Below are 27,945 nucleotides of genomic sequence, written 5' to 3' on the forward strand. Positions count from 1 at the left end.
ATATATATATATATATATATATATATATATATATATATATATACCTACACAGTGATGGTTTCTGTGGCATATCTGCTATGGAACAACTTTATAGGCCTAATTTAGTTTCCTTGTACGGCTAATTGGTCACTGAGATTTGTGCAATGTGATGACAGCACTTTTTTTCTGAAGGAGTGGTTTGCAATTTGAGCCTGTGATGGTGGACATTGAGTGGTATAGTCTATTCATCTTTGAGAGATACCATTGATAGTTTTGCAGTGATGATGTCTGCACATTAGACAGAGCTATGTCAAATATCATTGGCTTGTGAACAGATGGGTAAAATAAAATTATCTCAGTTTTTAAATCAGATTAACTTAGTAGTTTGAAAAGTTCAGATAAAGCATTTGAACAGAAAACAAATATATTCACACTTCAGTTTCATGATACTAGAAAAAAAAAATCAGATTTGAATAGCAGTTGGAGAAAAAAAGTTAAACCATAATCAGAAAACAGATACTTTATTAACACTTCAGTTTTATTCTGGATATTGATTAGAATGAAAACAGTAGAGGAATAGTATGAATAATTTACTTTTAACATAAAATTTTGAAAAACTGAACATGAAAAAAAAGTCTTTAAATTGACATTACCTGTAGGGGGAAGTTTCTCTCTATAATATTAATACAATTAATTGGATTAATACAATTTAATTTTACTTTTGAATATGAAAATTATCTATATTTATATCATTAAAAGTAATATTAAAAACGAAATTAAACTTTAAATATCAACTCATTTATATTTATTGTGGGATTAATATATTAGATAACTTATATTTCAATCCTTCAATTTTTTTTTTTACAAATAAATGTCAAATACTTTTAAAATTTAGTAACTTCTGGATTATAACCACAATACATCTGATTTGAAAACTAATTTTCTTTTACCGCTATCATTCAAGTAAAAAAACTCAACAATTTTTTATATCTAGACTTAAATCAAATTTTATTCAAAGTATAACATTATAAAATATTTGAATTGTGATTATAAAGATTTGTTAATTTGTTAGTCCATATGCTTCCGTTTGTAGAGTTAAATTCTTTAAAAAAGAATTAGTAAAAATTAGAATTAGTTTATTTTTAAAATTTTGAATTAATTTATTCTTTTATTTTAAGAATTCTATAAATTTAATAATTTTAATATAATTTTGTTAAGTTAGTAAAGTTTTAAATGTTTTTCTTTACTAACATTAAAAAAAATATTAAACAGTAAAATAAATTTAAATATTATTATGAAATGCTTTTAAAACATTAAATAAATTTAACAAAATTTGATTAAAAAAATTAAACCTACATATTTTTAAAATTAAGGGATTAAACTTGATCTTCATTTATTAATTGCAAAAAATTATGGGATCAAAAATATATTTAATATTTTTTTCATATATATATATATATATATATATATATATATATATTACATTAAATTAATTTTATACATTAATTTCTTTTTTTTTTAACATTGTTATTTTAATTTTCCTTCACTATTAGCACTCTTTCTCTTAATTACAAAAGGTGTGATCTCTTGTTTGTAGTATAATAATAATTAATAATAATATTAATTGATAATTAATGTAATGTATAAAATCTGACCCCAAATTCTTAGTGATCTCTTGTTTTTAGTATAACAACAATTAATAATATTATTAATTGATAATTAATGTAATGTATAAAATCTGACCCCCAAAACCTTAACACTTCATTTAATTGCTGCATTAATATTTTTATTATTTGATTAAAAACCTTGATACAATATGTAATTGTTGCATAAAATTTTTTAGTATTTTGTACACCTTATGAACTTCATGAAATTATTAATTCAATTTATCAACATTAGACTTTGAATCCTCTCCTTAATTTCAGTAATCTTTTATTATGTTTTTTTTGTTCTTAGCCTTCTTAACCTTAATCTTGCTTTATTAACCAACATTCATTGTTGTCGGCGTCATCACCTTCAACCTCTTCGGGACAGAGTGCGCTTCAGTGTTGATTTGGAATTTCCTATTTGTGTTTGTTTGGGTGTTCTCTTAGGGTGGTTAGGGGTTGATTTTGTGCGTGTGGGTGTGTTGAGAATGATGGGTTCGAGTGTCTCACTGCAGAGATCAATGGGAAAAGGGTGAGGGGTTCAGGGTGGAATATTGGCTGGTTCCTATCCCTATGACTTCGTGTTGTGCAGGTTGAAGACGCAGGTTGAGGATGATGGTGTTTTTTGTTATTCTTTCCTTCTGATATTCCTCTGGTGGGTATTCATATTTGTTGTTGATGATCGGTCATGGTCAAAGCAGTGGGGAGCAAGGGTGCAATGGCAGTGGGTGAATGCGAAGGGATCAGTGAAGCTTAGGAGTATAATGATTTGGTTTTTTTGTTATGGTGGTTGAATATGATGATGAATGTGTGTCATTAGAGTATGCTAGAGAAGTGAAAAAGAGGATATAGCGAAGTGGTCTGGATGTATGTTAATGTGATGGTGAAGGTGATATTCGGTTTCTTTTAGAGCAAGTGAAGGAGGGGGCATGACATGGGTATCATTGGTTCGGTTCTGTGGTGTCTGTGTGAGTTTCTGTTTAACTCTGTGTGTGTTTTTTTTGTTGTTGTGTGTTTGAGCTTGGTTGTGGACGTTGGGAATGGAAGGGGAGGAACGGTGGTTACGCTGTGGCCAAGAGAAGTGAGATGCAGATGGTGATAGGGTGGCGTTGTGAACAACTTAAGGAGGCTGAGTTAGTTTTTCTTTGCTTGGTTGTTAACTCCATTGGGTACAGGTGAGGAAACAGAGCATGGGGCAGTGTGGGATAGTGATGGAGAACGACAAGGATTCAAGACACATGATTATACACAACATGATAGATAAAGTTCTCCATAGCAGTCATAGCAGCAATGCAATAATAACATGCTCAAGGACAAAAATAAAGAACGCGAGGAGGTATTACTTACCTCTTGAAGACTCGATTGCCGGTGCCAACCTTGCATATCCGATGGGTCTCCTCCTCCTCCCTTAGTTCAGTTCCAAAAAAATGCTCTCGCAGTTCCTATTCTCTTTTGCAGAATCAATGCTCCCAAGGCCACTGTCCTCTCTCTGGTAGTAAAATTTTTTGTTATCCTCTCTTTTCCCACGACAAGCTCTCTCAACCCCTTTTGTGCCTTCCTGCTCCACTTTACTCAGTAACCGTTTTTCTCTGCTCTGCCAAATCCTCCAAACGTCTCTGCCATGTTCCCCCCAAACCACTTTGTCTCCTTTGTCGTTTTGCACACATGGCCTCCCCTCAGCCAAAGCGTTTTTTTTTTTGTTTTTTCTTTCTTTCTTTTTTTTTTTAAACATATTTAAGCAATATAAAAAGGTAAAACTAAAAAACGAAAAATTAAAAATAAATTTTATAAAAGGAAAAGCAAAATGGAATAAAAAGAGAATAGGATGAGATAAATAGAATAAAAAAAGTTAAAAGAAAATAAGAATTGAAAAGAAAAATAAGAAAATAAAATACTAAAAATAAAAATAAAAATAATAAAAAAAATAACAAAATAAAAAAGATAGACTAAAATAAAATAACTAACATAAAACAAAAATAAGTAAAAGAAAAAGAAAGTGATAAAAAAATAGATAAAAAAAGAATAGGTAAATGAATAATAAAAGGGTTAAATATATGACAACAAAATATTAGAAAGATAATCCGGACGAAATTGGGTATTAACAATTGTCTACATAGAGAGTCCATCGACCTTAATTTTATGCCTCTAATGTCTTAAACATAGTTAACAAAATTTATGTTAAGCTCTTAGTAAAAGAAGAAACAAGTGTCATAAAGTCCATATTGCACTCTTTTTATTTAATTTTTTTTAATTTTTTTCTCTCCTATTAGACAAATTGTAATTAGGATAGGAAGTTTTTGAAAAATGATATATTTATATGTGTGAAATTAATTAGCTTTATGTAACAATTAATAGGTGAAGTACTTAAAATGAAATGTGTGAATAGTAAATAGGTTGGTGAGCAGATTTTGATTGAGCATTTAAGTTAGATAAAGAAAAGTCAGTTCTAAAAATAAAAATATAAAAACAATATCTTTCTTTTTAGTTATTTTTTCTTTTAAGTCATTATTAGACTTTAGGCTAAAATATTGGCAGTTAAAAAAATAAATTTAAATTTCAAATTTTAGAACAATGATCTGTTTTGGTTTTAGAAAGATTAGATGGCATAAAAGTTATGAAATAAGTTGCTGTTTACAAACTTGAAATATTGATTTAATTGATTAAGATATTTATGATTTGTTATGTTATTTGATAAGTGTGCAACGAATTACATATGAATAATACTTAATTCTTATAGATTGATTATAAATGGGTGTAAAATGGGTGTAAAATATTGGTTGAATTGGGAAAATGATTGAATTAATATTTTGAAATTGATGTGAATAATTTTATGTGTAACTTATTGAGAATTGGATGTAACAGTATAAGTCATGCGATAGAAATGAAATTTACTTATTATTCATTTGGTTGACAAATGTCTAAAACGATAATTTTTTAATCATATGTCATTATTAATTTTTTTATACTTAAATGTATTTTAAGCAGTTTTGTTGTATTGATTTATTGTTGTATTAATTCATATATAGACTCGTTCTTTCTTTTATGTTTATTATTGTGGGGTGTGTTAGTTTTTTTATCTTGTTGGTTGCATATTGTCAACCAAACATGGTGCAAAAAATATGAAACAACCCATTGTGGGTGGCAAAATGTTGAACCATGTCAATGTATTTCTCTTCAAGAAAAGACAAAACACCTTATATAAGTTGGAGTCACTCAACAAGTAAAACGTCATGGTATTTACGGAGAAACGAAGTTATTCGTCTAGATCAATCAAATCTGTCATACTTCTAAAAAACTATGGGTGTCGACTTTTCAAGCATTGGTGTCTTTGTAACAACTGTGGTGAAGGGCAACTGACCCTCCACATGTATCGTCTTAATCGTGAGGGTTTCTCTAGTCACACAGTACTCAGTTCTCGACCAGTCTCTCGGTTTGAGCTTTCTCCCTCAAATAAGTAGGAATGTTTTGCGGTTTGTTGTGTTGATCAACAACATGCTTGAACCTCAATGCCACCATTTTGGCCTCATGTCTCTGTTGCATCTCGTGCATCTCCCGTTGCATATATCTAACCAACTTCATATGATCATATTGATCACCCACTTTTCTCGTGTGGTCTCCAATGCTAAAGTCAGTAAGAGTCTCACAGTGTTAGTAATAAATGTGCAATGAATATAACTAACCCATCACATTACTACAAACTTATATTTATAAATTTTGAGATAGACTTTACATGTTGGCACTAACCTAAATACGTCTCAATTGATAATGATTTGACTTAGACTTATCATAATTATTTTTAACACGAACTTTAATTTAATCCGATTGTTCTATTATTCAATCGATTTTTTTTGAGTCATAGGTTAAAAGAATCTTCTTGATCTCAAACTGATTGGACTAGTGTTATATATATATATATATATATATATATATATATATATATATATAACAAAAGATTTATATAACTTCTCCTTTATCATTTAAATTTTTTATAACATGTTACTCTTGTTTCTTCTTATTTTAAGTTCGGTTTTAATATTAAATAGCCGTTGAGATATCCATAATGTCTTTTTTATATACTATAATAAACATAAGCGTAAAAGAGTAAATAATTACATGAATTGAAAAAAAAATAGTTAGTAGAATGATAAAAGAAAAGTTTTTTTTGTATTATAAATGATTATTTAGATTTTAAAAGTAGTAATTAAGAGGATGAGATTTTAAAAATAGTAATTAAGTGTATTTAATATCTATTTTCTTTAGTTTAACATAATATGTTTAGTATTAAAATTAATTAATTAAAGTATATAATTAATATAAAATACTTACTATAAATTTTTGTATTCTTCAATATTTTTTTATAAAAGACTTAATTATACTTAGTCTTTAATTTGTTTTAATCTTTATATTTACTTTTTGATTTAATTGAGTCACATTTTTTAAGAATATTTATTATAATGTTATGTTAAATTTAAACCGTTTGAGAAAAAAAAGTATTTCTTGAATATTTGGGACTGGGAACCCAGCTTCTCCGTTACAAAAATTAAGTGTGATTATGAAAAAAATAATCTGGAGAATGTGGAATAATTTTTTATTTGGAGTGTATCGTATAAAAGAAGATTTTACAACCTGTTTTGATTCCACAAGGTGTAAAGTTACACCAACAAATAAAATATTGGATAAATGATGATTTAATATGCACTCAAGTTGTTGAAAGAGGAAAGAATCTTGTCCATATAAATATGTGAAAAAATTATTAATTATGTATTGGTTATGAAGTTTTATGAAAATATTTTGCTATTAAAATTTAATTTTAGAGATTAATATAATATTATTTTGTGAATACTTTATATATTTAGAGACTAATTTATATCTCACACATTCAAAGATTTATCAAATTTGTTAGAGATTAAATTGTTTAGTTATGACATTTTTAAAGACCAAATTTGATATAATTTGTAATATCATACCCACGTTAAATTAAGAGCTAAATGGATGCATATCTATTTTTTTATTACATAAGCACATACGTTATTACACATGTACTTATTTTTTAAATATTTATAAATTATTTAAATTTAAAAAAAAATAACCAAGAAAATAAAATTTAAAAAAATATATCATTTTTTTATATAATTATAGATACGCTTCTAATTAACTCTAATTTTGTTTTTAATAATGCATTAATATATGGTGAGAATAATGATAAACTACTAAAGAGGGAAAAAAATTACATAAAAAATAAATAGTGAAAAGAAAAAGAAAAAAAAGGAGAACGCATGGTTTTGCTCAAAATAAACATAGTCAGTGCCACCTCACGTTTGTTCCCTGTTTGGATCAATCCGTCATTGCAACCGCCAGCCGCACCTTTTCTGTCGCCGGAATCCACCACATTCTCTTCGGCAACGGTAACGTATAATTATCTCTCTCGTTGATACTGGTATTCCTTTCAATTCCCTCTGATTAAGCCCTAGCTACTGATGGCATCACCGCGCACACCGTCAACCAATGTGCCCTATGAGGAACCGTCCTCAGCGGTATGCGAGCTAGGGCTCGGGCGGTACACTGAGTTTTCGAATTCGTGACTTTCAATTGGAATTAAGGGGCAGGGGAGAATATTTTTTGATTTGGCATCGATTTATGATTTGACTTTTTGTAGAAGAAATCCCCAACACACACTAAAATTAAGCTTATGGTTATGTTATCTGAAACTGTTATTGCGGAGAGGAGAATTGGTATTTGCTTGTTTCGGTAGGGGAGAATATACTAAGGAAGTACGTTAACAGATTTTAACTTGCGGTACCATCAGATTATTGGTAGTCTGTCCCGTTTTTATTTTGATATAGTTAGGTTAGGTAGATGATTGCGACTTAATTCATGTTCCATATGTGTAGATGACATGGGATGTGAGTACCTATTTTAGCACGTGCCTTCATGGATTTTTGATGGATTTCTTACTGGAAACTACTTGCACGCAGGTGAATATTTGATTGGCAATACTTATTGGTGAAATTTTAGAATATAAAGAAGCTTCAATGGCCAAGAAACCAGGACAAAGATCCAGTAAATTATCTGTGTACCTTTACATTCCAAATATAATAGGTGGGTGTTTACTTTCTACTTTTACTTACGTATTGCAGCAACAGTGCTCTTAAAAATTCACATTGTAGCAACAATGGCGTACTCTAATACTTGCGTTAATAAGATTAATGGGATAAAACTCTGATTTGGGACATATGAACGGAGAGAATCAGAAAAAATTTCTGTGTCATTTTTCTTATTGGTACATTTGTTTTCGGAAAACATGAGGCTTTGTTACTCTTTTATTATAGCATGTGTTAGCAACTTTTGTTTTGAACAAATCGATGTTTGGTATTGTAACTAGTGTAACTGTTTATTATTGGATCGTTCAGGAGATTTTACTCAACTTCTTGGTCATAGTTCTCCAGAATACAAACTGTCTTAACTTCTGACCGTGTCCATGGTGATGCAGGATACATACGGGTTCTTTTAAACTGTTTTGCCTTCTCCCAATGTTTAACAAACAAAGCCTTGTTCGCTTTTCTCTATTTTTTGAGGTGGGATACCATTTTGTTGGCTTTCTCTTGTATTAAGTTTATTTTTTATTTTTTATTTTTTTTATTTTTATGGAACGCGTGACATAATTTGGCTGAATTCGTGGTGCCAGCTTTGTTTGTGATGCTGTCGATGGATGGTGTGCCCGCAAATTCAATCAAGGTATAGACTTTTTTTGTTGATGTCAGATGACAGTACGTTTATCTGTTAAGATTTTCCTATCGAATTCATAAATAATGTCAGTGGTCAACTAAGAAAATTCTTGCTCATAATTTATCCGAGTCCACAATGCATGCCATTGCATTTGCATACATCACACTAACCTTCAGAAAAAGTTAATTGGGGGTTAATTGTGTTTTGGCTCCTTGTAGTTTACCCTTTAGAGCTTTTGAACATGATCTCTGTTAATTTGTACCCTCAATTTCTTTCTGTTTAATGTGAGAGAACAAGTAAAGATTTTTTTTACCGACTCTTTTATCGATTATTGAGTCCTTCAAATTCATATGGAACTTAAAATCTGGAAAGTCAGTTCAAAACTGAGGGAATGTCTATATATCACAGCCCAGCTATAATTTGCTCTTTGAGACGCTTATCATATACAGTATGAATTTTAGGTAATACAGATTTTCTCACAATTCTAATGCTGATGCAATATCAACAAACATACATATTATTCTACTATTTTTCACTTACCTAAGGGTTATTTAATAGCAAATTTAGATAAAAAGCTGAAGAGTCCACCAAATTTGATCATGTGCTAACTCCCAGGGTTAAAGATGTTTGTTTTGTTCCCATGATTCCATTCTGTTACATTTTCACACTTTTTAACAAAACACTTGATAAACCATATTGAACAAGAAAATAAAGGGATAACATGGCATATATGCTAAAGAGGGTTGGCTTAATTGGTATAATCGAAACATCAAATGTGAAAAGCTTTTGGATTCAAATTCTGCAAGTGATTTTTCACTGGTATCATGTGTAAGCACCACTATATGCCAGTAGCTTGCCCTGAATGGGGAATTGGGACATTACCTATCTCCCTAAATTGTCTATTTTTATTTTGAAAGGACAATTATTCTGTATAATAAACAAATACATTAACCTAGCATTCTTTATTTTGTATTGTTTTCTTGATTCAGTGTCAACCTTTGGGGCTGTGCTGGACATGGTAACAGACAGGTTACTCTCTTCTCTCTCTCTCTCTCTATGCATGCATACAAAAGATGTCTGATGATCGGTGCTGTTATAACTTTATGTTGTTCAATTCTTGCGTGCTTTGAAATAATGCGGCTTCCTTGATACCAGAATTAGCACTGCTTGTCTACTTGTTGTCCTTTCTCAACTGTACCAGTAAGAAATTTTCCTTTCAAATTCATTAGTCACTGTTATTTTAAGAATGTAAACCTGACTTTTGGGTTGAACTTGTGTAAAGGCCCGGCCTTATCTTCTTGTCATTGCTTGCACTAGACATTGCCAGCCACTGGCTGCAAATGTACAGGTAATGCATATTGACTGTGCGTTTTTCCCTAATTTTAATTGTTGATTCTGCAATTATTGGGTTTAATCTTGATGATATGTGGCATTTTTTCAATTAATTGCAGTACTTTCTTGACGGGAAAGGCTAGTCATAAAGATGTAAAAGACAGCAGCAACTGGCTTTTCAGGGCATACTATGGAAATCGGATGTTTATGGCTTACTGTTGTGTCTCATGTGAGGTCAGTGCAATATCTTCTTCCTGATCTCTGTGGAAAATCTCTAATAAATAGTTTTTTATTTGGATTCTTATCCTTAATATTGTGTAGGTTATTTATTTAGTCCTGTTTTATCTTGCGGAGAATCAAACAGAGAAATTGGTGGACGTAAGTGCTCCCTACTGGTGTTAAATTATTTAAGACATTTTATTTGCCGTGATCATCATAGTTTCTCATTTGTTTCTATTTCCAGGTTATATCAAATAATTTGAAAAAGATGTCATTACTTTCTCTCCTAATTGGTACTAGTTTATTTGGATGGGCAGTCAAACAAATTATAAATGTTATTCAGGTCAGTATGTTTGTTCTGCATTTTTTTTATGATTGGATACATATTTTTAGATTTTGACCACCCCGGTCAATAATGAAAAGACGAGGAAGAAAAAAGAAGTTAAAAGAAGTAACACGTCAGAGAAGAAAAGAATTCCCAAAGTCCAACGAAACTAGTGGCACTAATTGTTCATACATTTTTGGAATAAACATCCTGGAAGTATCGCAGTAGTACAACAATTTTGAATCTTGAAAATCTTTCGTACTCTACTTTTATTTTTGGTTTAATTATCATTTGTCAGTCTTTTTTCTAAGCAAAAGGATCGGCACAAAGTTTCGTGAACCATATTTTATGAGTACAGTTATAAAATTGTATTCTACTAGAGATGGTGACATTACTTCAATTAGCAGAAGCTTTCCACACATTATCAATTAATCTTGATAATAATTTGAGGGGTTGTTTTAGGCTGTTAAAATGAGGATTAAGATTCAACACATTTAGTAACTAGCAGTGGTGCCTCAATGTAATATTGTTCGAGTTTGAATATATTAACTCTTTGGCTTGACTTATTAACTTAATATTTTAATGAAAGGAGTTTTCTTTAATATTTTCTTTACTTATTAACTTATTCTCCATGTTTTTTTTCTATGCTTTTGATTATTATTTACTTGGTCATTAAATTGAGTCCTGCATTTATCTGCTCTAATTCCCTTGTGATTCCAGATGAAAACAGCAGCTGATGCGTGCGTGCTTTATGACATTGAGAAAAAACATAAGAACTGATGTTTCTTCCACGACGAGAATCCTTTGCCTTCGTCTTCTCGTACCAAGTTATGTGGTCAAAATTTAATATGAATTGCCACAGATGGAAATTGAGCTTGAGTTGTTCACTTTTCTACATTTGTAACGAAAGAAATAGAAAATGCTGAACTAAATAATTTTACCTTCCATGTAACAAAAAGATTCCGTTGTTCTTTACCCACTGTTAATTACAATGCGACGCAAAGAAATATTTGTTCAGTTGTGAAATTTCAAATCCCTTTATAGGAGAAGGAATGGCTGATTTTGATTTTATATTCTCTCTCGAGTAGGATGGGGGTGGGTGTATAAACTGAATAAACACCCTTTATTCCAGTTCGTAACACTCTCACTTAAATGTTTATGGAAATTCGTATTACTGTGTGACACGGGGCTTGCAGGATTGATAAAACATCTGAACCATTCATACCGTGTATTATGTGATGATATGTAACTCCAAGACATTATTCTACTTTTGCGCGCATGCTTTTGATTGTGAAGTGATCAAATGTCACCTGTTTTTATATACTCTGCTATTTACGGTATTCGCCACTGATACATCTGTCGAACCTATTAAATGAGTAGTCGATGAGTGAACCAATGTTACTTGTCTTATATATTTGGAAAAGTAATGACGAATTTTTCGTCCTGTTTGCATAACAGCGTTATATGACTAATAGAATAGAAGCACTATAGTGTATTAATTCTGTAACATACTACTACTGCATAAGAGTTCCAGGGCATAACAATACACATGCATAAACAGAATATTGATAAAATAAATCCAAATCTTCAAATGAAACAGCTACACGGCTATTGGCTGCATAATAACTGAACCTACCAGAGATATATATACATTCACAAGCGTAGTCAAATAATAGACAAAATCAAAATCACATGTTGCATTAATAATACCTTGCTCCAAACAAGCAAATTTCTCTCTAACGTCCCTACTTTTTCTTGACAGCAAAACGATATTCATGAAAAAGATTCCTGGCTCATTAAAGTGTACTAATAAAGGCTAAACCCAAAAAACTGGCTAATGATGATGGCAAATCCAAGGGCTATTGCAACAAGAGAAGAAGCCCAAGTAAGTTTCTCGGTTATTCTAGGTACTCTATCTTTTAGTGCCTCGCTACACGAACCAATAAATACCGTATAGCTCCCCATTGCAACAACAGTTCCAAATAAGAACATAATGAGAAATGCAGCACCAGCCACCCGTGAAGGCAGAGCAAGGGCAGGCAACACCATCATCAGTGCGTCTGGTTGCAGTCCATGAACTATTCCCGTGGCAAAAGTAGCAAAACCAATCTTCTTCTTTCCTACTACAGGATTACTATCACGCGATTCATAGACATCGACATCACATTCACCGTTTTCCAAGGCAACACATGGAGTAGGCACTTCTGAAGCTTCCTTAATCCCCATAGCACCAATTACTAGCAGGGTAAGGCCAACCACTCTTGTGCCCCACGTTCGGATAATTTCAATGTGAAGTCGATCCTTTAGGAGCAAAAAAATCAAGCCGAAGATAACTTGACCAGCATCATGGCCACAGCCCCAAAGGGCTCCAACAGCAGCACTCTCCATTCGGGATCGGCCTATTGACAATGGAGCCAAAGCTGCAAGGTGATCAGGCCCTGATAGTGTGTGCAAGCAACCAGCAAAGAAACCAGTCCAAGCACTGCTTAGAAGCTCAGTGCGGATAAGTTTTCCACCAACTGCAGCAGCGGCAGGGCCACCAGTCTTGGCAGCATTTTGAAATGTTGCAAAAGCTGCCGGAGCAAAAGCTGGCTGGATTAAGAGCAAAACAAGAGCAGACAGTACTGCCAATGTCCGAGCTGTTATTATTGCCTGAAAACAACATAGCAAAATTATACTTTTAAGCTTCACTACCGTGTTCAAACATCTAAAAGGCAATAAATGCGTGGATCGAGTCTTATATAGCATAAACCCTAGCAACCTTAAGCCAAATAAACACTTGTAACCAAAAATATCAAGACAAATGAATAATAATAATAATAATATCAATTATACATTACCCGTATACCCAAATTTCAACTCAGTTAGACCCAATTCAACAAATACGTTAATGATCACGGTTTACCTGTAATAACACGTGATTAAAAAGCTAAGTTTGGTTATGATTCAACTCAAGTCCCGAAACAAACACTATCACCAAAGCAGAGCTATTGATGAAAAATTATCAGTCACAAAAAGTGTTATATGCATAGTACACAGGCAACATAGCACCATCCGTTCAGATTATAACAGATTTCTGCATATATACGACAATTCCCAATTCGTTGGTTATGTGCCATTTTCTAGGGCGATTAATTTATCCCCTTTAAATAAAATAGTAACGTAATCAACAACATTAATAGAATTTTCCTCTTAGCATAATACTAAAATTGCACGGATTCCCTAAGAACCAATGACATGGTTAGATGCTTTTGACTAAATCACGAAGAGAATATTCTAGAGGATACAATTTATGATACAGAACATCGTTGAATTAAGAATGAGCATGATGTCAGATGCAAACATCATGAAATGCACACAAGATCTAAGCAGCAACCATAACCGCAGAAAGCACGTACCTTTGGTTTCTGGAAATTGTTTCCAGTGGTGATCTGATTGAGGGGTTGGAATTGGGGTGTGGAGATTTGAGGACGAATGAGTTGAGAGGATACAAGGGGTGGTAGGGTTTTGGGAACAGAAAACGACAAGGGAGATGACGGGTTTTCATGGTGGCAAGAAATTGAAGTGAAGGAAGAAGGCGGCGAGGAGAAAAGATTGAAGCTTGGGGAGTGAAATCGTGTGAAGGGCTTGAGATTAGCGTGAAGAGGAGAAGAGGATAGAAGCCTATCCATGGGCATGGCTTCTATCGGAAATGAAGAGAAGAGAAGAGAAGAGAAGGTTTGATTGGATAAAGTTCAAGGTTAACAACACAACAGCTTTGCTTTCGTTTCGCTGTGCTACGTTTTATTTTTTTTCAGGAATTTCTCATGTTTTTCTTTTCTAATTTTGAATTAAATGACTTGTGTTTAAACAAATATATTTTTACTTTTTTGTAATTCAATTATAGCTAATCAAGATTAGCCTTAATTTTAGAACAAGTTAGTTAATCTACACTTCTTTATTTTTATTTATTAATATTTTAATATATTTAAATCAATTTAATCTTAGTTTTGATGGGTTTTTCATCTCCACAACTTATATTAGACTTATTATGATTTTTTCATCATAAAAAAAGTCAACTTAGTCGAACTTTAATGCATTTTTTATCTAAACATATTTGGTTAACATGGTTTATAAATCCTAATCGCTTGATTAGTAAGATTAAGAATGTAATCTTGTTTTACTTCTCAATCTTAATGATTATTATTTCAGATTAATGAGATATAATTTTGGTTCTTTAATGATGACATTTTGGCCTAAATAGTACAAGTTATTTCCAAATTTGAGAATAGAACAAAAATATTTTCGATAAAGAGTAATTTAAAGTTGATATTATTGTGAAGATTGACATCTCAATTTTAACTACACAATAAAATTTATTAATTATTTCTATATAGAAATTTATTAGAAAGAAAAATAAAATAAAGCATAAGGGACAATATCAAACTCATATAATAAAAGACACCTTACAAAAAATAGATAAACTATATTTATTACGAAAAAACTCTAAATAAATAAATATAGATAAAATATTAGATCACTTGCATTATTTTCTATGAAAATTAAATTAGCAAACTTATAATAAAAGACACACCTTAAAAAAATAGATAAACTATATTTATTACGAAAAAACTCTAAAAAAATAAATAGAAGTAAAACATTAGATCACTTGTATTATTTTCTGTGAAAATTAAATTAGTTAACTTATTATCATAATAATTTTCTTCGTATAAACATGATAAACTTTGAAGTGTATATATTTTAAAAAAATATAAGCACAAATGTCATTTTTTTTCCTAAGACTTTAAGGAAGTACTCAATTATTCAAAAAGTTGTGACTAACTCAAGAATAATCACTTTCTAATCAAAGCTTCTGAAAATCATTTTTCCAAGCATGTTCCACAACATAAATTTTCCTCTTAAACTCATCATAAATAGAAGTTTGCAATCATTAAAAAATTGAAAAATTACTCATATATTCATGGTGACTTCCTCTCACTATACCAACATATTAAGTTCCATAGTTGCACCATCAATATTTACCTTGACTTAATTAACACGTGAAACTCGTTACATTATGTTCATAAATGAAAACACTCAACCTTTCCTAATTTGAATATTGGAAATTTTCAACATCAAAAAATCATAGACCATATCACTCATATGTTTTTTAGATTTATAGTGAGTGATACGCACTAACTCTTTGATTTGAACAATGGAAGTATAAAATACAATTAAATCCCATGATTTACTATTATTTCTCATCCTTCAAATCATCCAAATAATTACATAGTAACAGTCACTTTAACCACTTTAAACAAAAAACTTCAATGAGACTTTATAAATCAAACAACCAAATCTAAAGAAAACAAATGACAAAAATAATAAATATTATTACCACATCAAGAACACGTAAAGCATAAAATCACTCATCATTTGTTCTGAACCTTGAAATCAATAGGTATACGATTGTACAACAACTTCGAAGGAACCATAGTTTTAGTTAGTGACACATCATTTAACCAAACAAGTTTCCCTAATCCACACATTATAAGAGTAAATTTTTTTTGTAACTTTTTAAGAAAACATATATAGTCCAAAATTCAATTAGGCACATCCTCATCCTCATTAACCATTAAAGAAGAAAAATCACATAAATTGGTAACGAAAGAAGGAAACTTCTAAGGAGTATTTGTCCATATCCAACTAACAACAAGGTATAACCATACTCTGTCAAACTATAGAATTCTAACCAATTTAGATATTAAATGTCAGAACACAAAGTATCATTCCAAATATTAATGCAATCATCTTGGTCTAGTGTCCAAAAAGTATTTTCAAGAACAACATCATATGCATTCTTAATATCATATCAAATTGATAATGATTTTAATAACATGTATTTTTTATACTTAAACTTAAAAAATTGAATATGCATGAGTTCACTCAAAGCCATTTTACCGTAGGCAAACTTCTAAGCTAAACATATCACATATACTTTTTTTTTATCCTTAATCAAAACGCAATTTTATATCCATTTTATATTTCAAGAAAAAAAGCTTAATATACTACTTGTAAACTTAAAAACTATAAGATAATAAATGAATAATTACCAAAATTATTACTTTAATTCTTTCCATCATAGTTAGCAATTTCCTTTTTCAATAAACAAGCCCATTACGAATGTTATCAATCAATGAATGAAAAACTGTACCTTAGGAGCTCTCACAAAAGTTGGCAATGACCAAATATGTAAAAGGAAGAAATGATTGATTACAAAAGAGAACCCCCTTGAAAGTTTGACAAAAGGATAAACATTAACCATATAAAAAATGCTTTTAGGATGATTCACCCATTAATTAAAGAAAATGTCGTATGTTTACAGGAAAAATTTCAAATGCTACGAGATCCTATTACTAGCATAAAGAATATTAAAAAGGAAATCGTATCTCTAATGATAAGCAAGCTTCTTATAAATAAACTTTGAAATCCATAATTATAAATATTAATATATATATTTAATCATATAAATAATATATTATAGTTTTCTTACTTAATGTTTTTTAACTCATTCCTTATACACCCAAATTAAGAAGAAATGATGAATGCATCATTTAATATACTAGATAGTTGATTGTTTCAAAAAAAAAAAACAACTAAAAGCAGAAACAATATACATTTGATTAATTAAATGCACGTAAATTTATATTATTTTTTTCTATCAATATCAAATTATAATTCAACCACTTAAAATCGTATTAGTGACTTTGACAAGTTGAAAATAAAATAAGAATTAACCATATATATATATATATATATATATATATATATATATATATATATATATATATATATATATATATATTATGTACAAATAGGGTTACCAAAAATAGTATAACGATGATATATAAATTACTCTATTTGCGCTATGGAATTTAGGCATCGTAATCACATTATAGCATTTCTTGAAGTATAAAAAAAGCAGTATGTCAAATGTCAAAAAGGAATTAGAATTTTAAATATATTTATTAATATATTAGGATAAATAGCTACGATAAATATTTTTGTTTTTAAAAAAAATATACTTTTAATATAATATCCTAATTTTTTTATTTAAATTTCATTAATCGGTAACAGACACTCAAAAAATATGTTAAAAACATTAAAACTTATTTATAAGTGTACAACAAATTTTGATATCAAATAAATAAATATATATATATATAGTGTAATATTTTTTTTAAATGTTAAAGTAAATTTAATTAAATTAAAAATGTTATTTTTTCTAGTAATAAAAAAAACTAAGTAGAAAGTTATCCATTGTTTGTTACGTGTCCTGAAAACAGTAAAAGGTTAAGCAATTGTGCGTAGGAAACGTTGTAACAGAAAAACAAAAAAGTGCCACGTCAGGAAGAATTGGATGAGCAAGAAGTCGTGTCTCTGGTTGCTCAAAAGAAGCTACTACCTCCTCTCCTCTCCTTTCTGCTAAATGCTAATCCACTTCTTCTCTCTCTCACTCTCTCTCTTCATCCATGGAAGTTAACCTCTCTCTCAACCGCCACCGCGCCCTCTCTCTCACCTCCCACGCTCCCTCCCTCTCCGCCCTCCGCTCGCACTTCCTCGCCTCCACTCACTCTCTCCGTCTTCCTCCCTCGCCACCCTCCCTTCGCTCCCGGAACAAACGCACCACCAGCCGTAACTTAGGTCTCCTCCGCTTCCACTCTCCGCGCTTCGTCTTCAAGGCCTCCTTCCATTCCCACTCCGTCGTCGTCCTCGTCATCGTCGTCACTCTATCCGCCGTTTCCTGGCTCCACTTCACTCTCACCAAGAAAAAAAACAAGTCTCTTAACCAGGTCACTTTCCAACAATAATATTCCAATTTCACTCGTTACTTCTTTTCATTTCAATTCTTCCACCTACTTTTTTCGCTTCTTTAATTCTGTTACCATACTCTTTTCTGTCTATTACTTTTTTCGCATTTAGCTATTTCTTCACTCCACACCTTCGGTTAGATGATGCATTTAGTGTTCTGGATAGAGTTTTGTTGCTTTCCGAGCTACGCAGCTTGTGAGTTGATTGAATAATGTCTTCTGTTTCGATAGTAACTAACTCTTTCTCTTGTGCAGACACGGGGGCTTACGAATTTCGCATTATCGCCTCAGGGAACTAATGTTGGGAGTCAGGTCATTGATGGCGAGATTCTTGGTTTTACGGAATTTCAAAGGGATAACACGCTGACTGAGATTGGGAAGTTGAAGGATCACCATGGGGAAGAGTACCGGGTCTTTGAGGAAAACGAGATCCACCTCCCGTTTTTGAAATCTTCAGTGGTACAAGAAGTGGCCATCGCCACCGAGACTTCAGAGTCATCTTCTGTTTTTGACTCTGGTTTGAATAATAATAATAATAATAGTAATAGTTCCAAGGTATTGGATGAGTCTTTTTTATCTGTAGCTTTCTCGTCAACTTCGTTACCACCTCTAGAGTTTGCTGAGGAAATGGCTATACAAGTGGAAGAAAGTCAAGATGAAGTTAACTCTGATCCCGAGTTGCCTTTAATTGACGTCGAATCCGAGCATACTTCTTCATCTGTTCGCGTAAACAACGCACTGGAGACTGTTGGTGGACATACTAAAGAAAAGGTTGAGCTTGGTGCCATCAATGGTGACGTCCTTTTTGGGGAGTCAGTTAGGGAAGGGCTGTACATGTTTTATGAGGTTAACAAGCCTACAACTGGATCTATGACACCGTTGAGTGGTGTAAAGTCATTATCTCCCCGTGTCTCTTTTATGAATAAAAAACGCTCGCCCTCAGTGATGGGAAATGCCACACTGAAAGGAACAGGGTTATCTACAGATATTCCTCTACAAGATGCAGGTAATTTACGTGAAAGAAAATGTATCATCATATCATTTCGATGATGATATTTTTGGTCAAATCATTACGTAGTATAGTGATGAACAAGCCAATATTTAAAGAAACTTTTATGTAAACCACGTTTTATTGATTCAGAACATGTCAAAGGAGCGGCTGACCTTTCCAGTCATAATGGCTACCCTCTGCAACATGTGAGTAAAAACTTGAGGAGGGGCAGAAGCTCTTCAAGAGACAGGGAAAGGACCAACATGGATTACAATAATAACACAGTTTTTCCCCAGGCTCACTCAATGAAGATGCATATTGATCTGAAAAATGATCAAATCATGGTGCCTGATGATCAGAAAAATGATCCTTCAGAGCATCTAAGCAAATATAATAATTTGCTAAAACTTGGGAGGTAATTTGCTAACCTGATCTGCCTCCTATGAACACTGAAAAGCTAATGTAATTGATTTATGAGAATACTAGTTGGAGTTTAAAACGTGAAACCAATTTGCTTTCAATGAAAGAGTGAGGTGAAACTCCTCCCTTCACTTCTTTCTTATTTGTTAACTATATCGTGATCATGATGCCCGTCTGACCTACTTTTACCATTGCTTTTGACATGGGGAGCTTATACTAAGTACCTTGATTTTGTTAGGCTACATGAATGTGTAGAAGTGCTTAAACATATGGAAACAAAGGGTTTATTAGACATGACTAAGGTACTTGCATTTTTCTGGTTTTACTTGACATTTAGTTCTTCAATTTTTTTGTTTCTCTTATATGCTTATTTACTTGTTATAGGTTTATCATGCCAAGTTTTTTAACACCTGCAAGAAACGAAAGGCCGTTAAAGAAGCTTTTGATTTCATTAAGCTCATTCCAAATCCAACGCTGAGTACATTTAACATGCTTATGTCGGTGTGCGCAAGCTCCCAAGATTCAGAAAGTAAATATTCTGGTTACTCTCTAAAAGTTCCTTTGTCATCTTTTCAGCTCATGGAATTTTTATTGTCTATTTTTCAGGGGCTTTCCATGTTTTGCAGCTTCTTAAGAATGCTCAACTAGAACCTGATTGCAAACTTTATACCACTCTGATATTAACTTGTGCAAAGAGTGGGAAAGTTGATCTAATGTTTGAAGTACATTATGGCCCTTCAACTCATCATAGCATGACTTAATTAAATCTAATATAATTTTCTAAAAATTGTGAATCTATTAAAATTGTTAATCTGTATGCTTAGGTCTTTCACAAGATGGTTAATTCTGGAGTGGAACCTAACGTTCATACCTATGGGGCACTTATTGATGGCTGCGCTAGAGCTGGGCAAATAGCCAAAGCATTTGGTGCTTATGGAATACTGAGGTCAAAGGTACATTTACTGCAGAATGTCTTTCTAAAGAATTATCTCTGTAGTGGTATGAGTTTAGCTCCTCCCTATTTTTAATTATACATGCTGATGTGATGTTTTATGCAGTAGAATGTGAAGCCAGATCGTGTAGTATTCAATGCACTCATAGCTGCTTGTGCCCAATCAGGAGCTGTAGATCGTGCTTTTGATGTTTTAGCAGAAATGGCAGCTGAAACGCAGCCCATTGACCCTGATCACGTAACAATAGGTGCATTGTTGAAGGCATGCACTAAAGCTGGTCAGGTGCTGTTTCTTTGTTCCCCAATCACTCTTTCTATTGTACTTTACTATAGATCTTTAAACAATTTCTGTTTTTTTTTTTTTTTTTTTTTTTTTTTTTTTTTTTTCAGGTTGATCGTGCAAAAGAAGTGTACAAGATGGTACAAAAATACAACATAAAGGGATGCCCCGAAGTTTACACCATTGCCGTTAATTCGTGCAGCGAAACAGGGGATTGGGAGTTTGCTATTGCTGTATACAATGACATGACCCAGAAAGGGATCCTCCCAGACGAGGTATTTTAAAAAAATAATGTGTTGGTGATCTGGATTTAAGATTTAGTTTCAGAATAATATAAAACCATAATAAAAAAACACTTATTTGCATGGTGGTTTATTGAATTGATTCTTGTATGTTTTTCTTCATCTCTATACTGTTGTTTTCTTACAGAAGTTGTTTCATCACGCAGATATTTCTGAGTGCACTGATAAATGTTGCTGGTAATGCTAAAAATCTGGATGCTGCCTTTGATGTTCTACAAGAAGCCCGTGAAGGAGGAATACGAATTGGAATAACATCATATAGCTCATTGATGGGTGCATGTAGTAATGTATGTCCGGTCAAGTAATAAAATTTAAGTTGAAAAGAAACAGAAAACAAGACGGTTATGAAATGAAAACATCATAATAAAACCCAGGGCAATTTTTTAGTCATGAAACTCAAAAAATTGGATTATGGATTTTATATAGTATGCATAGTAAAAGGTAAGGGAACTGAAATTGATTGAAGGTCTATTGGTGGGACAGCAGAGTGCATTTGAATTATGTGTTGGAAACGGATGTTAAAAATATGTTTTTTATGTTTAAAATAAAATCATCAATTAAAAAGAAATTCATTCAATGACTGTTATTAGGCTTTCTAATAAGGAAAGTAATGAAGTCACAGGTTTCCTAAAATTACCATGTTTTTCTGGCATTTTTGCTATTAGTTTTAATTAAGAAATAAATATGGATGCAGAATGTTTTTTCCAGTGTAGTATATATGGATTTTTTTGCTCGAGTTGACAATCCTGAATCTAGAAATTAATAATAATGAAATACGAGTATGACCTAAGGCAATTACTGTGTACTTTTATGTTTCTTTTCCATACAAGTTATATGCTTTTTCGAGTCTTTTTTCGCCAGCATTGACTTCACTTACTAACTAGTGGCAAATGCTTGTTTCAGGCAAGAAATTGGCAGAAAGCATTGGAGCTATATGAATATCTTAAGTCTCTTAAATTGACAATAACAGTTTCAACAATTAATGCTTTGCTCACTGCACTGTGTAAGTTTGACCTTTTTCTTTGGTCTTTAAGATTGTTACGTTCATTAATGTTTGATCGGAAAAATATTAAATAACTTGGAAAAGTAGTTTTTTTCAAAAAAAGAAGGTCTTTGAGGAGTTTAAGTCTCAGAGGTGAGTTATCCATATAAGAGACATGACACCACTTTCAAAATAAAATCTTAAGACTCAATGTTTGTAGGTCTTGTCTTTCATTTCTACTCAATGTGAGACTTTCACATCATACTTAGATTCCTAACTTGTTTAACTTTTTCTGAATCATTTCTTGTAAATGAGGTGTGGCTCCTTTCTCTACCTTTGCTTTGCTTGATTATGGATACTTTTTGTTGAAACTTTTTTTTCAATTTTATAGCTGTTTCCCCAATCTGTACAGTTACATTGTTTAAGTTAGCTGATTAATGGGGGGAAAAAGAGTTTAAACATTGTAAGAGTTCTGTACAGGTGATGGAGATCAATTTCAAAAGGCTTTGGAAGTTTTTTTTGAAATGAAAGGATTAGGATTGTGCCCAAACAGTATCACATTCTCGATACTTATAGTGGCAAGTGAGAAGTAAGTGGTCTAAGAGGATTTTCTCATTAAGTTACTGTTTTGTTTTGGTTCTTTCTCAACGAATTTCCTATTTTTTCTGTCCCGATAGAAAGGATGATATGGAGGCAGCTCAAATGCTTCTTTCTGAAGCCAAAAAAGATGGTGTAGTCACTAATCTCATAATTTGTCGATGCATAATTGGTGAGTCTAATTCAATTTTGTCAGCTTCAATTCTCGCTCTGTATTGCTCAGCCTTTGCTATTGCTTTGAAAATCACCAGTTTCTTGCATGACTTATATTTATACTCTTACCCTCCGCATTTGGAGCTATATTATTTGGAAACTATTGTCACCTCGTGTGATGAACACAAATACATTGAAAAGTGATGTATAATTGGTCCATTTTCCATTTTTCATTTTTCATTTTTTTTTCTTGTGTAATTGCCTTTAAAGTCCAAATATTTAATACACCACAGGTAGAATTTGTCATGTAAATGATATGAAAAAAATTCTTAAAAAGTTCAAGATTGATTAGAATTAGATTTGTTAATATGAATTAAAAACAAAACCATATTTTGCATAAGTTCACTATCTTTTTTGAGAGACGTCATTTCTCATTAACATATAATCACATTTGTGGTTGGTGATCACAGTTTAAAAAAGGTTACTTGATGTGATCGTATGGCCAAAGTCCATATCAAAATATGTTCTTTCCACAGTGAACATATAAAAATTTCACACCTTTATTATAGAGCATCACAAAAAGCATCTTTAGTCCTCTTCAAGAGAAGTCGTGATTCCATAATCGTTAGTCCTAATGAGAAAAGTTTTTGCTCTACAAATTTGCCTTCTTTTCACTATTTATTTAAGGATATAAAGGAATAGGATAGACTCATATTAGAGCTGTGTAATTTAATCAAAGGTAAGAGTTTTATACAAATGTATTAATAATATTTTCTGAAACGGCAAAAGTTGCTGCTTATAGGACAGGAGAATATAGGTTTTGTAGGATCGAACAAATTCTTTCACAGTATTGTGTTCGTTCAGTTAGTTAATTGTGTGCAATCACATAGTAAATATTTCTGTGGCTGTTTCATATAGAAAATACGGAAATCATGATGGAATCTTATTCCTTCCCCTAAATTATAAAAAAATGAAAGCGTTAGGCTCATATGATATGTATTGAATTTTATTTATAGGACTAGTTTTTAATTTGCTGGGAACTTCAAGCAAAAGGTTGTGAATTTTGGTTATCTTGTGGCCCGTATCTATTCATATATTATGCCTTGATAGTTCTGTGATTTGTAAATCCTGATAGCACTTTGATTTCTTGGAAAGGAATGTGCCTGCGGAGATTTGAGAAGGCTTGCATTGTTGGTGAGCCTGTTTTATCTTTTCACTCAGAACGGCCACAAGTTGATAATAAATGGTATACATTACGTTTACAATGTTTTGTTAAGACAACTCTTTATTTAACTATTTAACCATTTATAGACATTCCTTTACGTATTTGTTTTTTCAATATATGCATATCAGAGTGCTGCTTTTTATAGTGAAACTATTGCATTTCTACAACATTTTGTTTGAAACGATCCTATTTTTATTCATTCTTCTCAATTGAATCTGTCTAAGGAAAAAACTAAAAACACTAGGAAAGTCTGTAAATCTCTGTTCCCGGCATTTTTATGACTTTTCTCGGGCTTCTCTTGTTTTTTTCTTCGTGGAAGTTTTTAATGTTGTTTTTACTCTAAAGGACATCGCTGGCCTTAATGGTGTTTCGTGAAACAATTAAAGCTGGTCAAAAACCTACAAGTGAAATATTGTCACAAATTCTGGGATGCCTGCAACTTCCTTATGATACATCTCTGAAAAATAGACTTGTCGAGAACCTAGGAGTTAGTGCAGATACTTCAAGAGGATCAAACCTCTGTTCATTAATTGATGGATTTGGTGAATACGATCCTCGTGCTTTCTCTATACTTGAGGTCAGTATGGAGCTGAAGTAGTTCTATTCAATATCTTGTGCCTTATTGTTTCTAAGGGAACCTGGATTATCATATGATGATGTAATAATTTTGTAGGAATCTGCTTCATATGGAGTTGTTCCATTTGTATCATTTAAAACGAGTCCCATTGTTATTGATGCTAAAGAATTACATGCTTCTACTGCTGAGGTGAGTTAATCTAACTCCTACATTGATTATTTATGTTTCATAAAAAGTTTGCATTTTAACTTTGAAAGGCTGGAGAAAGAGGGAACTGTACGTGTGGGATTCATTAACTCAACTGTATTTGGGAATTACAATTATTGAATTTCTATTTATAGAAATCAGGTTCAGTGTAAGTAACGTACCCAAGCTTGTCCCATAGTTTATGAAAGCTAAAATATGCTCTCTATATTCCTAAATTCACTAACAAGTCTAAAATTAACATATTTTTTTAGCAGAAAAAAAGTGCTTTACAGTGGGTATACCTGACATTCACAATCTTCTTGCATAGCCAACATAAGCTTACTGTGTTCCAGGATTAGCTAACAAGTTTAAAATGCAGAAAAAAAAGGCTTTAGAGTCACTGGACACATAATTAGCACACAACATAACCGGATGGAAATTATTGGACTTTATTTTACAGACACATTTGATATTTGTTGTGTACGATCTATTATGATGCCAATGTGCAATTTTTGCTCCAAAGTTTGAATGATGGATCCAATAGCTTTCTGTTCCATGCTTACTATTTGTTCATGCCTCTTAATACTTGGTCCCTGTATACAATAGAAACATTTGCAAATTTGAAAAGCAAACACATGTAAAAGTTAGACATTTGTGCTCCTGCAATTGTTAAATCCATATCCCTAAATCCATGCAAATGTAAACAGGTGTACCTCATAACAGTTTTGAAAGGTCTCAAGCATAGACTGGCAGCAGGTAATATCATCATCATTTAATAATATCAGTGCTACCTTTTACTTGTTGAACTTTTCATTCATAGAAGGATTTATTTATAATTCTTGTTTGAGATCAACTGAAATTTTAAAACCAAGTTGATTTAAACTGACTTTATTTACACGAAAGGTATTCTACTCCATTGACTCTTAATTCTAATATCTGGATAAGGGAGTGAATTAAATCTACAGTGTAAGTTGTAGTTTTTATTTCGGAATCCTTTCCAATAATGTACGGAAAAAACTGGTAACAACTGACTAGCAAAAATATGCTTTATTTTATTGACTTTAGTATCACTATTTTCTTTAGCACATGATTACCACTAGTCAGTTTGCATCCCTTTCTTAGTACCACTTCATCTTTCCTTCTGTTTAACGATTTTCCAAACAATACGAGGACTTGTTTTTTGGAACTCTGTAACAAATATTATGAACAAAACCTTGTTATTATGACATTTTGCCAGATCATTTTCTTGGTGATCATTTTGAAATTTTCAATTGGTGATCATTTTGAAATTTTCAATTGGTGATCAAAGTCTACAAAGTGCAGTTTTTCTTTTAACATATTATTACAAGATTCTCACATCCCCTCCTTTTTCCATCATTGTTGTTTAAATCTGTCCACAAGTTGTTTGTTTAAATAAACTTCATTGATAATTAACTAGTTTACTAAACCAACAGAAGGCATGTGATAGAAAATATTACATTATAATCTCCGTCCTGACTTTGGTTGGGGTTCTTGTGAAAATCTACTTTGCAGGTGCAAGAGTGCCAAACATAATCATTTTATTGCCTGTAGAGAAAACAGAAGTTGTGTCTCAGAAGGGGGAGAAGATTATTAACCTTGCTGGAAGGTAAGATTGTCGATCACAAATATGTACGTTGTCAACATGCTTTTAACCGTTTAGTGTCCCCACGTATGTGTAACAATCCATTGTACAAACATACAATATTAAATGCTATCCAAATTTGTCGAGTTAGTTAAAGCAGCACATTTGAGGTTTAAATGCAGTGCAGAAAGCCTAAATATATTTTCGTTGCAATCAAATTTGGAAATCTTATCGGGCATGTGTTTTCTATATAATATTATCATTGATGACCCATTATATTGGTACATCGGGATATTTTTTTGTGTGCCATCTGTATATTTTATTGATGGTGATTGTAGTGAGTCATTTAACTGTTTGACACATCCACATGTTAGTAAGAAGATGTATATTCAACATTGATTATCTGAAATGGTCAGTGGTCAAATGGCATGAGCAAGTCAAATTCAAGTTTCTTAAATTTTTCTTAGTTGTTAGCAGTTTATTGTCTGCCCCTGGTAAGATATAGTTACTTGCATATCATCCGAGTATATTTTCACTCTGCATTATGTTTTAAGGAGATTATTTGTCGTAAAAGACTGAATTGCATGTGATGTGACTGTAAAATTGGAAGCTTTCATTGTGTGAATTTATTCAATTTCTTTTAATTGGAAATTTTCTCTCGTATAATGTGTCTAGAAAATATTGTTTAAGAAATTTGTGTAACAAATGTGCAATATTTTGGCTTCAGAGCTGGCCAAGCAATTGGAGCGTTATTGAGGAGGCTTCAGATTCCTCATCAGGGTAATGAATCGAATGGTAAGCTTAGAATTCATGGTGCGGCTCTGAAAAAATGGTTTCAGCCCAAACTTACATCTCCATTTAGCGGAAAACCAGGTGATTGGAATTCCTCCATGTCACGACTGGGTAAAGGTATTAGTCATCAGCAACGAAACATCCGACTTGGCAATCTGTCTTTGGACTAAGACAAGCATCTGCTTTTTGCTTTCTTTCCTGCCCCCTCTTCACCAAACCATCTTATTGTTTTTTCAATATTTAAGTTGAAAGCTCCTTCATCCTAATGGTATAATATAAGAGTGATTTAGACCCAAGAATGCAGATGATGCCTTCTTGAGTGCTGAGGCCATTGAATGGTAGGAGCAGGGAAAGTGTAGGACATCTCAACAACTTCATTCTGGTGACCAAGGTCGTACCCGCGATAGAATATAAATGGCAGTTCTTCACCTGCAGCTATGTCATGGCCTTTGCAACGCGGATTATATATATGTATGATGATAGAGATGCAGATGTTTCATGTATGTATGTATCTATGTATCCGTTTTTGCTACATGTATTCTTTTTGTCTAGAACTCTCCAGATGTAAACTATAGAATAGGCAAATTTAAACAACAATAAAGACGATTTTGATGTTTATAAGTTCTTCCGTTATTTTCAATCATTCTAATGAGATTACTGATTTGGTCCCTCAGTGTACTTGCTACTTAGATTGGATTATTCAAAATCACATTAAAAATACCAATTAACATGATCCTAGACAAATATTTATATGTTTAGCTTACATTTAGAAATTGATTTAGGATATAAAATTAAATTTCAGGTTGGA

The 27,945-nt window shown here is 32.1% G+C and overlaps 3 protein-coding genes across 5 annotated transcripts; 2 read left to right on the plus strand and 1 right to left on the minus strand.

Annotated features, from left to right (window-relative positions):
- Positions 1–6,873: 6,873 nt before the first annotated feature.
- LOC106755555 (probable CDP-diacylglycerol--inositol 3-phosphatidyltransferase 2) lies at positions 6,874–11,298 on the plus strand. Of its 3 annotated transcripts, XM_014637726.2 has the most exons (12): positions 6,874–7,030; positions 7,517–7,528; positions 7,601–7,724; positions 8,116–8,200; positions 8,311–8,360; positions 9,341–9,380; positions 9,507–9,551; positions 9,634–9,699; positions 9,803–9,917; positions 10,005–10,061; positions 10,147–10,245; positions 10,948–11,298. In XM_014637726.2, the coding sequence occupies exons 3-12, from the start codon at positions 7,658–7,660 to the stop codon at positions 11,005–11,007; spliced, it is 684 nt and encodes a 227-aa protein (XP_014493212.1). In that variant the 5' UTR covers positions 6,874–7,030; positions 7,517–7,528; positions 7,601–7,657; the 3' UTR covers positions 11,008–11,298. The 3 variants fall into 3 exon arrangements, with proteins under 3 accessions (XP_014493212.1, XP_014493213.1, XP_014493211.1); XM_014637727.2 differs by lacking the exon at positions 7,517–7,528 and having other exon boundaries at positions 6,874–7,035; XM_014637725.2 differs by lacking the exon at positions 7,517–7,528 and having other exon boundaries at positions 6,876–7,030.
- Positions 11,299–11,850: 552 nt separating this feature from the next.
- On the minus strand, positions 11,851–13,998 carry LOC106776442. The gene is made up of 2 exons (XM_014663903.2): positions 13,626–13,998; positions 11,851–12,879 (listed from the first exon to the last, which is right to left on the minus strand). The coding sequence occupies exons 1-2, from the start codon at positions 13,902–13,904 to the stop codon at positions 12,034–12,036; spliced, it is 1,125 nt and encodes a 374-aa protein (XP_014519389.1). The 5' UTR covers positions 13,905–13,998; the 3' UTR covers positions 11,851–12,033.
- Positions 13,999–17,723: 3,725 nt separating this feature from the next.
- On the plus strand, positions 17,724–27,810 carry LOC106756121 (pentatricopeptide repeat-containing protein MRL1, chloroplastic). Its single transcript, XM_014638397.2, has 19 exons — positions 17,724–18,059; positions 18,333–19,083; positions 19,219–19,483; positions 19,727–19,790; positions 19,873–20,017; positions 20,095–20,210; positions 20,313–20,441; positions 20,550–20,723; positions 20,831–20,995; positions 21,169–21,309; positions 21,926–22,025; positions 22,485–22,593; positions 22,682–22,773; positions 23,910–24,000; positions 24,325–24,556; positions 24,653–24,745; positions 25,450–25,498; positions 26,276–26,369; positions 27,073–27,810. Exons 1-19 carry the CDS (start codon positions 17,739–17,741, stop codon positions 27,305–27,307), a joined length of 3,366 nt encoding a protein of 1,121 aa, XP_014493883.1. The 5' UTR covers positions 17,724–17,738; the 3' UTR covers positions 27,308–27,810.
- Positions 27,811–27,945: the final 135 nt, after the last annotated feature.

This window comes from Vigna radiata, chromosome 2 (assembly GCF_000741045.1).
Source record: "Vigna radiata var. radiata cultivar VC1973A chromosome 2, Vradiata_ver6, whole genome shotgun sequence".
Classification (NCBI taxonomy): Eukaryota; Viridiplantae; Streptophyta; class Magnoliopsida; order Fabales; family Fabaceae; genus Vigna; species Vigna radiata.

What these genes read in the sequence shown, in the direction of transcription:
- LOC106755555 (XM_014637727.2), top strand. Translation starts at nt 7,658, where the DNA reads ATGGCCAAGAAACCAGGACAAAGATCCAGTAAATTATCTGTGTACCTT. An exon ending in CTGGACATGGTAACAGACAG is followed by an intron (nt 9,381 to 9,506) that starts GTTACTCTCTTC and finishes CCTTGATACCAG; the next exon opens with AATTAGCACTGCTTGTCTAC. An exon ending in AAATTATAAATGTTATTCAG is followed by an intron (nt 10,246 to 10,947) that starts GTCAGTATGTTT and finishes TTGTGATTCCAG; the next exon opens with ATGAAAACAGCAGCTGATGC.
- LOC106756121 (XM_014638397.2), top strand. Translation starts at nt 17,739, where the DNA reads ATGGAAGTTAACCTCTCTCTCAACCGCCACCGCGCCCTCTCTCTCACC. An exon ending in GTTTATTAGACATGACTAAG is followed by an intron (nt 19,791 to 19,872) that starts GTACTTGCATTT and finishes TACTTGTTATAG; the next exon opens with GTTTATCATGCCAAGTTTTT. An exon ending in AATTTGTCGATGCATAATTG is followed by an intron (nt 22,774 to 23,909) that starts GTGAGTCTAATT and finishes TTTCTTGGAAAG; the next exon opens with GAATGTGCCTGCGGAGATTT.
- LOC106776442 (XM_014663903.2), bottom strand. Translation starts at nt 13,904, where the DNA reads ATGCCCATGGATAGGCTTCTATCCTCTTCTCCTCTTCACGCTAATCTC. An exon ending in ACAATTTCCAGAAACCAAAG is followed by an intron (nt 12,880 to 13,625) that starts GTACGTGCTTTC and finishes TGTTGTTTTCAG; the next exon opens with GCAATAATAACAGCTCGGAC.